The sequence below is a fragment of the Theobroma umbraticum genome, unplaced genomic scaffold, assembly GCF_002168275.2.
Source record: "Theobroma umbraticum cultivar Fairchild unplaced genomic scaffold, ASM216827v3 scaffold_67.0, whole genome shotgun sequence".
Taxonomy (NCBI): domain Eukaryota; kingdom Viridiplantae; phylum Streptophyta; class Magnoliopsida; order Malvales; family Malvaceae; genus Theobroma; species Theobroma umbraticum.
Genome location: NW_018397262.1, coordinates 4,043,840 through 4,056,554, shown reverse-complemented (window position 1 = coordinate 4,056,554; position 12,715 = coordinate 4,043,840). Strand labels below are relative to the sequence as shown.

At 33.5% G+C, this 12,715-nt stretch overlaps 1 protein-coding gene across 1 annotated transcript in view; it reads left to right on the top strand.

The window, feature by feature from the left end:
- The first annotated feature begins 676 nt into the window (after nucleotides 1-676).
- The window catches only part of LOC110419675 (putative LRR receptor-like serine/threonine-protein kinase At1g53420), a 14,747-nt gene continuing 2,708 nt past the window's right edge, over nucleotides 677-12,715 (top strand). The window contains 13 exon segments of the mRNA XM_089784116.1: nucleotides 677-1,619; nucleotides 2,541-2,601; nucleotides 8,568-8,597; nucleotides 8,676-8,747; nucleotides 8,853-8,924; nucleotides 9,030-9,101; nucleotides 9,207-9,278; nucleotides 9,882-9,956; nucleotides 10,284-10,349; nucleotides 10,662-10,724; nucleotides 10,831-10,866; nucleotides 11,462-11,867; nucleotides 12,022-12,220. Coding sequence (XP_089640242.1) covers nucleotides 677-1,619; nucleotides 2,541-2,601; nucleotides 8,568-8,597; nucleotides 8,676-8,747; nucleotides 8,853-8,924; nucleotides 9,030-9,101; nucleotides 9,207-9,278; nucleotides 9,882-9,956; nucleotides 10,284-10,349; nucleotides 10,662-10,724; nucleotides 10,831-10,866; nucleotides 11,462-11,867; nucleotides 12,022-12,220 — 2,167 coding nt within the window.

The following is a 12,715-nucleotide window of genomic DNA, read 5'->3' as shown; positions in this document are numbered from 1 at the left end:
CTCAGACCCGTCCCGCGATTTTTCCAATTCCCGAATTCAAAGAGATAAAGATGATGATGGTGGTGAAGACGAAAGCGTTCAAGTGATCGAACATGTTCATGTCACGAAACCTAATTCAAAACCCACCCGCGCCCCTAGTCTTCCTCTGTCGTGACCACGATGACTTCCACGTCATCTCTTCCAACGATCACGCAATCTCCTTTTTTTTTCCCGCCATTCTCATTTTACACAAATATCTGAAATTATTTTTAGATCAATTTCCTGCGTATCAGGAGATTTTTGAATGATCTGTTTCTGAATGTATTGTTGCTTCAGATTTACGGTGGTTTTATTCATAAGAAATCTTATTATTAAATTTGGAATAATAATTCCTTGTTTGTACTGAAATCGGAATACTTGGTAGATATTTACTTTTGGACAAAAAAGCTCTGAGATATTATAGAACCCAAATTCTACAAGCTACAGACATTCCTAAACCCTCCATGATTCGTATGGGATGACTTTATATATAACCCACTCCAGTGATCGGCGTTGCGAAGGGTATAATATTACATTCTGAAGTGGAAAAATCTCAAGAGAGTTTTCAAGAATCTATTGCTTTCGTTCCTTCTTCTTTTGCTTTGCTTGGGGCTCTGATTGTTTCTCGAGTCGTAGGGTTTCCATCGTTATATACAGCATGAGTAGTACGAAGTCTGGTTCAAAAGTAGTAACAACAGGATATTCATTGACGAAAGATCTGACTATGGATTGGATCAAACTGAAAACCCTTGGCGAGGGATGTTTTTCAGTTGTGGATTTAGTGAAGATAATAAAGCCTATGTCTTGTATACTTGCTGTTAAATCTTCTCCTTTCTCCTGCCCCTCACTTTCCAAGGAATACAAGATCCTTCAACAGTTTCTTGGTTGCCCGTATATTGTTCAATGCTACGGTGCTATGATGAGCCTTGGATATTCGGAGCCTTACTTCAACTTGTTTGTTGAATATGCTCCTGACGGGAATCTTCTCAATTTGATCCAGAAATTTGGCGGTAAAATACCAGAATCTGACGTGAGGTGTTATATCAGGATGATACTTGGAGGGCTTTGTGATATTCATAAGAGAGGTTACGTCCATTGTGATCTCAAACCAGAAAACGTCCTTGTTTATCCTTCCAATCAATACGGTTTGTTTACTTTGAAGATCGGTGATTTTGGCTTAGCCAAAGAACTTGAACAAATTGATCCGCCAAAGGCGACACCTGATCCCTTGCCTAGGTTTCGAGGTACGCCAGCATACATGCCACCAGAATCTCTCAGGGATGGGAAAATCACTGCTTCTATGGACATATGGTCGCTGGGATGTGTTGTTCTTGAGATGGTGACTGGAACACGGCCATGGACATCTACCAGGAATCCAAAGGATTTGGCGAAGAAGATTGCTTTGACAAACGATTTGCCATATATTATACCGGACAACATGTCCAAGGAAGGGAAAGATTTCTTGATGAAGTGCTTTGCTAGGGATCCCAGTGAACGTTGGACTGCCGACATGCTGATAAATCATCCTTTTCTCATTCCGGACTCTACCTTATTGGCTCCACACAGAAGTTTTCTCCAAGATCCTTTGGCAGATACTTCAAGTTGTTCGGAGGGACAAGCTTCGTTTTCCAGCATACGTGCACTCTTTTAAAGCTTTTTTCATTTTTGCGCATGTATGTCCAATTAAGAAATTGGGAGGAATTCTCACTCACTCAAACTTTGGTGAGGAGGAAATATTTCAGAATCGTAAGAGTGGTTGTATCTGCATATTTCAGTTTGAACTTTTATCCTTATCAATGCTTGATTAATGAGAGCATTCTTATGAAATTTGCTTAATTGCTCATGCCTCATGGGGATGTAGTCATCAGGATTGCAAAGATTCTACCATCTGAACGCCTAGTTTTTTGCATAAAAAATTAAATTATATTTATGTGATCATGCATTTGTTAAACCTTGGTACCTGGACATGTAGATACCAAACTAAACAAACATTTGACTAAGCAATGACCACGACAGTATACAAAATCTCAGACAAAGCATTGATATAATTTTTGCTTTGGGACAAATAATTCTTGCTATCATCATTCAGAATGTCTACTAAACCATATAGATTATAAGCATTGTATTAAACCATATAAGTTATGTATGGAAAAGATATTATCTCCTTTGTCCTTTTTCTCTGTACTAGCGCCAAAGTCTATAGCAACCATTCTCATACTATGAATATTTATATTTACCACTAATGAAAAAAACATGTTAGAATGATAGGTAATACCATGCTGATGAGGTTCTTCTTCTTCTACTTACTCATGCTCGGGAAAATTGTCGAGACGTTGGTCCAGAATTTTATGCTCTTTCGATTGTTATTTAGGAAAGCTGGCATCCTGTTATGTGCTTGTGCCATAGAGCTTAATGAGTGATATCTGTATAGGTGCCTCCTTTGGGTTTGTTTAGGCTTGTGGTCTTGCATGATGGCTGCGATTTTTGTTTTTGCAGCATTGATTTTTGTTTTCGTTGTGCAGCGTTTGGGGCATGTAATTGTACAAGGAGTCTTGTAATCGTACAAGAAGCTTTATTGTCCAAGTAAGATTATCAATTGTGGAGAATAAAAAATTATCAATCAGGAATTTAATGTTAATTCAATTAGAAAATATTATAATTTTAATAGTCTCTCTCTCACACACACACATATAAACAAAATTAATAATTTTACAAGTTTGTTTATCCTGTTTAGTTAAAATAGCACTACATATGATATAACCAAATATAAACTTATTTTTATAAGTTTTTGCATTTCACTGACAATGTATATATTCATTAATTTGTCTCTATTTTTTACTTTATTTTTATTGTCAAAGGAAGAAAAATTCAAAACCGACTCTTAGACCAGGAGACTTATGATTAAGTCTAACGTTTAGATGCATAATTTTCTTTGTTAATTGACAAAAACAAACGTTATAATTACTGAAGACCAATTTTTACATTTTTCATCCCTTAATATATATATGAAAAATTCTTGTGGACAACTACATTTAAACAGAAGTTATATAGTTTTTTTCAGCGGAAAGTTTATTGACTCTAAACTCACAAATATTCGTATGTTCTCAATGAACAATTTATAATTGATGCATTAATTATTAATTATTAATCCAAAAAGTTTTTATCAAACAAAAGCAAATCCTTTCTTCTATAAATTAATAGACAGGTGTTGATGCAAGTAACATTTTTTTAGTCAATCAAATAGATTCATTTAATTACGTATTGAAAATTTGATAAAAGTCAGGTCTATATCCTAATTAAACAGATCGAAAAGCAGGTTTAGCAGCATCTCAACGAGAGAGTGTTTGAATTCCTTACAAAACAAAGTAAAGGGAAGTCATTTAACCCCATAATCAAGCACAAACCACATTCAAAACATAAAACTAGCAATATCAAGATCATATTAAAGTCACACCGAAACAGAGTATAAACTAAACATAAAACTCATATACAAGTAAACTTTTTCCTTTTGAAACGTAGGTATTTTCAATAATCAATCAGGGAGTTGGATGTTCCCTTTAACTATAAACAAAACCGAAGCCCGAACTTTTCGGTAGCTATAACATGGACCCTATCATCATAACAAGCCTAAAGGAGGGCAACATTTGCTATACACAGGACAAAAACAGAGACAAGCACCCTGGAAACCGAAAGCACGGCTCAACCTAGATTAACTATGAGTCAACCAGGCTTAAAATAATATTAGCCCATATACAATAGAATAATCAACAAGCTCAAAAATTCCTTCGGCCACAGTGTTAACTGACACCAGCATCCACTTCACCTCAGTAGTCTCATAAAATCATGCTCCCAACACGATGGTAATTGTAGCAGGTAATAAATCCCAAAGCAAAGCCACGAAAGCAAACAAAAGTTACATAAAGGAAGGGCATCACCTCGACCAACACCATTTGGAAAAGGAACTTAAAATAAGGAACAAGGGCGCGAATACCAGCATGACACAATTAAATCCACTGGAGGGGGACCATCTGATTATTGACTCCCAACTATTTCCCAATGGTGTCGTAGGTTGATCCAAACTCCCATACACCAGCATCTCTTCATTAAAAATTTTCAGCAGCTTATAATTTCTTCTAACTCCTGTTTTGGCTAGTGAATCAGCCTCTGAATTCGCTTTCCTTACTTTTGGTGTTGAAAGTCTCAACGTGGAGCAGCCACTTTCGAACTCTCCAAGGTGCACCTTTGGGATTCTTAATCCAAGATACAGCATTAAGTGAATTGCTTTCAATCTCAAGCTTGAAGTTGTACCCCCACTCTAATGCCGCAAAAATATGGAACGTTTCCCTTATTGCCAGTAGCTCCGCAAGATTAGAGTCACTGTTTCCTATTGACCAGCTCTAATTGTACCTTGTTCATCTCGTAGTGTTCCACCAATCCATGCCCTCTCGGGTTCTATTTGCAGCACCACCGATATTAAATTTTAGGACAAATACTCTCGCCTCTTAAACTTTAGTTATAATTCCATGCATATTTATTAATTTTTAAAATAAATAATCTGTTTTAAAAAAATATTTTTTATTAGACACATAAATCTAGTAATTAGTCAATTGTTAATATTTTTATTAATTTGATGACACGAGAATATTAAAAAATAATTTTACCTTCATTAATTTTAAAAATTACTATTAGATAAATTATAATTTCTTATTTTTAAAAATTTTTTCTTTTTTACAAAAAAAAAAAAAAAATTCTCTTAGGCCACCTCGGAGTCCGTGGCATCTGGTGCTCCCCACGAGAAGGGAGCCCGATCTGATGTGTGCTCCCATGCGAAGGAGCACCAGCCCTTCCCCTGGGGAGCACTGATCAGCTGCTCGCTCCCTTGAGAACATCAAATCAGTGCTCCCCTCCTTTGGGAGCATCGATTTTGGGGAGCACCGACTGTGGATGGTCAGCCGGTGAATGGGAGCGTTCAGCGTTGCTATGCAGTCACATTGTTTGAGAGAAAAAAAAAAAAAAAGTATTTCAATTTTTTTATATTTTTTATTAATGATGTTTATACATTTGAATCTCATTGTTTATTTTAAAAATTAATTAGACCGTGTAAAATTATAATTAAAAATTATAAACGTGAAAGTATTTTAGCTTAAACTTTATCCACCCATCAGCTAAAGCAATCCAAATAGTGCTCGATCTAGTTTCCTTCTCTTTTTGCGGTATAGTCATCTTCATGGGGAACCTATAAATATCCAGCGTGGAGTCAGCATCATTGCCCCATTTTGCTTTAATCCACGTTCCCACTCGTAATTTGATGAGGTTATAGAATCCCAATTTTGACCTTGAAATGTCATTTCATTTCAGAATAGCTAAATGGACCATATCATCGCAAAGAAAGCTATTATCCAGATTTTCTTTACATTCTCATTTAGGGGGACCAATATCCATGACGTGAGGAAGGACTTAGCATTATTAGGAGCCACCCACTTGACATTCCATTCATTACACCATAAGGCCCGTCGTTTCCATGTTTCAAGACAACCAAAGAACAAATGGCCAATCTTTTCCTTATCAGCTCTACAAAAAGGGCAAGTACCATTTCTACACCTGTAAGACCTCTACGGACAAGTTCCCATTTCACAGCAATCTTTCCCAAGATGAACTGCCAGCAGAATACCTCCACTCTATGTGGTGCATATCCTTTCCATATCTCCCCGTATACAACCAATTACCATACACAAAAGGAGCATAACCTTGTTGTATAAGTTCAAAGCTCATATAGAAGAAAGTTTTGCTTTACTAATGTTAGTTAGTATTAAAACGTGAAATGCAAGGGTAAGCTTGTGACATTGATGCGAGGCCACACAACAGTTTGTGTGGAAATTTTGTAGCAGAAACAAAAGAAAATAAGAGCAAAATGCAGTTATTATGAACCCAAAAGGCCAAAAGCCAATCAGTGTTGACGACTTTAGATTTGTAGCCAAATGGAACACCCAATTGAAATAATATATGAACCTAACTTTTTTATGACAGCTCCAATACAATATGGAAACGTGGATAATAATTTTTTTTTGGTATTGTTTTTGAGTCAATTTGATTGATCAAGGAATATATATTGTCATTTAAAGTATATTTATTGGCATAACTATATGTAATAAAAAATTTTCTTCATGTTAATGTAATAATAAAGAGTTATTAATTACTAATTAGATGAAGCCCATGAAACATAAAGGCATTCAAGAGAATTGTAAAATTATTACAATTAACATAAAGACCTTCAAGAGAATTGTAAAATTATTACAATTATGAAATCAGTATGTATCAAAACTATGTTCTAAAAATTGTTCTTGGTTATTGTATTATTAAGACAAGACATTGGCAATGCTTAAAGACTACTACATGTTAAGCCACTTTGCTTGAGAAGTATGCAATCAATTTCATAGATTGAAGTATATGAGATGCTAGACAATAACATGTGAGTGTTTGTTAAGGAACAAGATTACTAAATATGATCCACTATGAGAACTCCATTTAGTATTTCACTTAAGTGTCTATGGAATATATTCTCATGTTATATTCGTGTAACTAGTCATCAGACTTAAGACATCAGGTCATTTTGTATGGGGAATGACATATTTTGATTAAACTCTTATGGGTCTGGAGGTGACCAAATGCTTAAATAAGGTATTTTTGGGTGTGCCATGAAGCATTCGAAGGTGGATGAATGGTTAAGAGAGGATTGATCACCCTAAGTGATATGAGAGGATGTATCTCTCTTATTCTCAATTCAAAATTAACTTATATAAAGTCTTTAGTCAAGACATAATGAATTTGAAGAAAGTTAGTTGTCTAAATTCATAAGATTAGTCATGAATTATAAAAATTAATATGGACTGTCATAAGTAGATACTAAACTATACTTTATGATATATTCGAGATATTTGATAAAAAGATTGTATTGCATTAAGAGATTTATCACTGAAGGGCTTTATCAAATTCTTTAATTGATTTTCGAACTTTTGGGTGATCATGATGTGTTACTAGATATTGCTTATAATTTATAAATATAAATCAATTAGCAAATTGAAATTTGATTATGATTTATATTTATTACTAACATGTTAGAAGCCTAATGAGTCACATATATTAAGTGACATAATTGAGATTAAATAAAAATAATCAATTAAGTTGGGCTTAATTAAAATAAACCAAAATAAAGTTGACAAATTAATTAAGTTCACAAAGACTTAATGGAATAAAATAACAAATGTTATATCTAGGGTTACAACTTAATTTGATTATATAAATATATTATATTAGCCAACTAAAACTCTAAACCTTTAATTATTTTTTAGCCATTTCATAAAAATAAGAAAAGAAAAATATTTTTCTTTATTTGATTAAAATAAGATTTGGCAAAAATTTCTGATTTGTTGTTTTATAAACAAAACTTATTTACACAAGTATATTCCTACTTTTGAGAAGGTCTTGTTCAGTTATTGTCATGAGCTGACCTATGTAGAAGACAGTTGTGTCACATGACACCACTCACTTTCTATAAAGATTTAATTTTTATAATATTTATTAATAGTTTAGGGTAATTAACATACAAATGAATTCATTTTTCTTACAATTTTAGAAAATGTGGGGTCAATAACTTCAAATAAAAGTCATTTATGAAAAAGTAATTTATATATTAATAGTTAAATACTACATGAAAAAGTAAATAAATTTCCTTCTAAAATTTAAGATTTTATTAGAAAAGTCAAAACTTAAACTATTCTCCTTATCCAAAAATTCAAGTCCTTCCTTTTTTTGATCTTTGGCTGTGTTTTCACTCTCTTAAAGCGACTTATTTAGATTTCAATTGTAAGTAATTTTCAATCAAAATTAAGTTTTTAAATATTTCATATCTATATTTTTTTATTAATTTAATAGTTTGGGTTCATAATTATAATCTAGCTAATAAAAAGTAGTATTGCATGTCAAACAATATATTGAAATTATAATTTTTTTATTTATTTTGTAGATATATTGTTTAATTATTTGATTTTTGTATTTAACTTTATGTGTTTTGTGGATGCTTATATTTAGTTTTAATTAATGAATAGAAAATTGTCATATTGTTAGTTGTTGAATCTGATAGTTTGCTATATAAGATCATATTTTATTTAATTTTAATATCATAGTTTATGCTAATGAGTGATAATTTTGAATGAATGATTGTTTTGTGACAAAAGATGTATTTGATAATATTTCTACTAATGATATCATGCACCATTTTCAAAATATGAAAAATAGTCGTGGATAATTATAGTCATCTTAGATATTTTTACTTTTAAATATTAAATAAATGTACTAAATTTATATTTTCTTTAATTTAATATTAAAATTTTTTATTAATGAATTTTAACGTATTTATATTATTTAATAATTATCATAATTTTTTTAATTATGACACCATTAAAAAAAATTTAGTTCAGCCCTGGTCACGGATTACTGTTAGAGACTAAGTACTTGAGTGGTTAAAGATTTAATAAATCTTAAAAGTGAAGATTTGCAAGGCTTACCACATTGAAGGACTTGTAAGCTTTTATGCTCAGATGGAATTACTATAAAATGTACTATGCTAAGGAGTTATGACTGTTCTGTTTTCTCAACAGTCGGATTGGAGACAACAACTTCACAGGAAAGATTCCTGACTTCATCCAAAATTGGGTTCAGCTTGAAACATTGTGAGAGCTTTAATATAGTGGTATAGTTTGAAGTGTCATTGTTGTCATTAGAAACAAGGCTTTTGGCTTCAATCTTTTAAATAAACCCAACTTTGGTAATGACAGATATATTCAAGCAAGTGGTTTGAGTGGGCCAATTCCTTCAGCTATTGGTGCTTTACAAAATTTAACTGACTTGTAAGCATGGATCTTAAATTTCAAAGATTTTAGTGTGTAACTTGGGAATTGGGATTTTGTTAGTTTTATCATTATGTTTCTTGTTTATTAAATGTCGGCTTACAGGATAATTAGTGAGTTGAATGGAGCTGAAGGACCTCTTCCACGACTTGATAATTTCACTAAGTTGGAAATTCTGTGAGTAAAACTCTGCGACATGGCAGAGATTGATGACAATTCTGAGTTTCTTTCATTATTTTTTTGTGGCAACTTAAATAACAAATATTTGTGAGTGTATTACAGAGTTCTGAGAAGTTGCAAACTGATTGGAGACCTACCTAATTCTCTTAGGGAATTGACAGCATTAAAGAAATTGTTAGTATATTCTTTCCTTGATTGAAGAAAAGCTCTTTCAATTTTATTACAGCATATATCTTTCTAGATGAAGAATAATGATGTTTTTCTAGTCGCTTGTAATGTTATTTTGATTTTTTGTTTCTTTGGTCCATTCCACCCCTAAGATGAGTGAACCCTCCGGTTCTATTCCCAGGTCCAATGTTATGTTATGATGACATAGAGGAAGAATAGGCATTGTAATTTAAAGAATCCAGACCTTAAAACAATTCGTCTTCACCACTCATTCTGCAACACAATCATGTTGCTAGCAGCATACGGATAAGCCCTTGCTCATGGCTCAATTTTATTTCTTTTTTGTTCTAATATGTGTAACTGTTCACAGACCTGAAGTTCGTAAATGTGCTTGCACATTTGGTGTGCATTTCAAGAACATCAAAATGTTCATGCACGTACAACTTAGCTTAGGGCATATTTATATTCCTTAGCAGTTCCTTTCTTTTTCTTTACTTCTGCTTTTCAATTGTGAATTTGATGCAGTTGTTCTGAAGCTTTTTTACATTCTGAGAAAATTTTCCAAGACAGCATTTGGTTTGGGTAACCCTTTTGTAAATTTTCTTGTAGAGATCTCAGCTTTAATAGACTCAGTGGAGTAATTCCACCCACACTTGATGTTCTTGGCAATCGCCTGAAACACTTGTAAGCAAATGATTTTGTTTTAGTCAAAATTTTCTTTATCAGACAACCAGCCGTCTTCAGCCATTTATCTTCTAACCCAAACTTGTCCCTCTGTCAGAGGATGGATAACCACACTTCTACAAACTGGAGGTTTACAAGACATTAGGAAACTTTTATGACCATTGAACTTTTGAGTTACTAATATTGACTATTCTCCCGGCCATTATATATATATATATATATATCAACCATTCTGTTTCATTACACACAGTCTTTTCATCAAAACTAATAAATCTTCCTTTAGTGCAGAATATCTAATTGAAATAACATTAAAATTCCATCTATCAGGTATTTAACTGGAAACGCTTTTACTGGACCAGTCCCTGATTGGATATTGAAAACACAAAAATCAGTGTAAGATTCTCTTCCAAATGTCGTATGACATTATATGCTCGATAAGTTTGATCATAACACATTTCCTATTAACCAAAAAAAAAGTTTGATACTTCAATTGACAATGTGAAACTTGTATACATAAGTAAGTTTCATTTGTATAATCCTGCTTTAGCTGTGGCTATGCCCGTTTGACTCAAAAAAAAAAACAAAAAAAATGACTGAACCAAGGGAATGAGATAACACTTTACTCTGTCCAAAACTCAATCAAAGAGAAAGTCATAGATAAATGGGATAACCGTTTAATGGATGCGCTGTACTACTTTCATGTAGGGATGTTTCATATAACAATTTCACAAGCACAAGCGATGCAGGTTGTGGAAATGGGGAAATTTTGTAAGAATGTTATTTGTTTTTTCTTTTCATTCTTGTGAGTTTTGGTGTTTGAGTGGATCTTCGATAAAAACAGCTAGATTTTTCTAATATGTGCTATTGACTCTAGGAACCTATTTGCAAGCATTTCAAGGGGAAAGAACTCGTGAGTTTTTTACTTACTTTTTTCTGAAAGCAAATATCATTGAATTTTCATTGTCTTTGAGTTATGCATCAGCTTGCGTACAAACTGCATACTTGAGAATGTGATCTCTCTTTTTCTTTCAAAAATCACCAATCTTTCTGCATATGCTCTAACTTTTGTTGCTATATGACAAACTGCTTGCCCCATTTGAGATTGAAAATTTGCCACTGGGATCCATTATCCGTGAAACTTGTGCTTAGCTGTCTCCTAAAAAAAGTCAGTTTTAATTTGTGTTGGGGGGGAGAGAGATTTTATAGCTAAGCACTTAGTAGATTAATTATAAAGAAAAATGCAAAATATTAAGTTGTTTTTCATTTTGAAAAGCTGAAATTTCATTACTGAATGGATGTGTACAAAAAGCTACCTCATTTTGGTCGTATTGCAGCAAAAACATATTGGACCTGTCCCTAATAGGAGATAAGCTGTGTATGATGAAACAGAACACACCTAAAACCTAGCAGTCTACCAGCAGGAACAACCAAAATTCAGAGCCATTTCCTTTTGAAACACATGGCTCCTGCACAAAATGTTAAGAGCAGTTTCATTTTCCCTGAAGTGTTGTTTTGTATACCTCAGCATCGCACTTTCTGTATATAAACTGTGGAGGGAAGCAAGCAACTGTTAGCAATACCACATATGAAGGTGATTCAACCGATGCTGGTCCTTTAAGATTTTTCCAAGGTGGAAAAAATTGGGCATTTGGCAGAACCGGTTACTTCTGGGATGGTGCTGATCAGCCAAACCAGAAAAACGACAAGTTAATTATTGAAAATACACAACTTTCTATGCGTGATCGTGAACTGTACACGACTGCTCGACTTTCACCTATCTCTTTGACTTACTATGCATTCTGTCTGGCGAATGGAACGTACAATGTAAGCCTCCATTTTGCGGAGATACAGTTCACTGGTGGTCAAAACTTTACCAGCTTAGGAAGGCGGATATTTGATGTTTTCATTCAGGTATTTTAATATTAATCTTCTTACAAAGTTCTCATGCAGTAGAAACTTCACATTCTGCTTGAAGGAGCTTTGACCATCCAACTCCAAAAGAAAAATTGCCTTTCCTACATGTTCCTGCATAGACAGTTCAGTTAAAAGGAATGGATAATTGCAGGGAAAGCAGGAGCTGAAGGATTTCAATATTGAGGATGAAGCAGGTGGGGTTGGCAAGCCAATCATTAAAAATTTTACTGCAGATGTGAATGATAGTACTCTGGAGATCCGTTTCTACTGGGCTGGAAAATGAACAACTTCTATTCCAGAGAAAGGAGTTTATGGTCCTCTTGTCTCAGCTATCTCTGTTTTTAATCCTGGTCGGTTGCCCACTATTGCAAGATTCTTCTTGTCTATAATCGTTGCTATTGAAATGGTTTATGTTCCGTACTCAGTATAGCAAGGAAATTTCATTCAGATTGTGCTACATGGGTTCCTTAAGATTCTAGGAATTTACATGCTGTAACTTCAGAATGTGTTTATTTTTGCTTCACTTTTTTTATTCTTATTTCTTAGTTTGATACAATGAATTCTAGTATTCAAGAAAGAATCTTGCTAAATTTACTCACTTGGATGTATTTCTAGGATATTATGGTAGCCAAATATGTGGATTCAGATGCCATTGGATTTTATTCCTTTTGTTCTTGAATAAGTTTGAGGCAGAAAAGATTTCCATTTGAGACCATCAGGATGGAATGGTTGTTTCCATAGCCTCCCATTGAGTGTTTTCCTTAATTCTATGGAAAAGTTAGGCCAGACAAGAGAATTTGACTGTTTACTATACCCCCCACTACCCTGTTCTTTTCTTTTCCTTC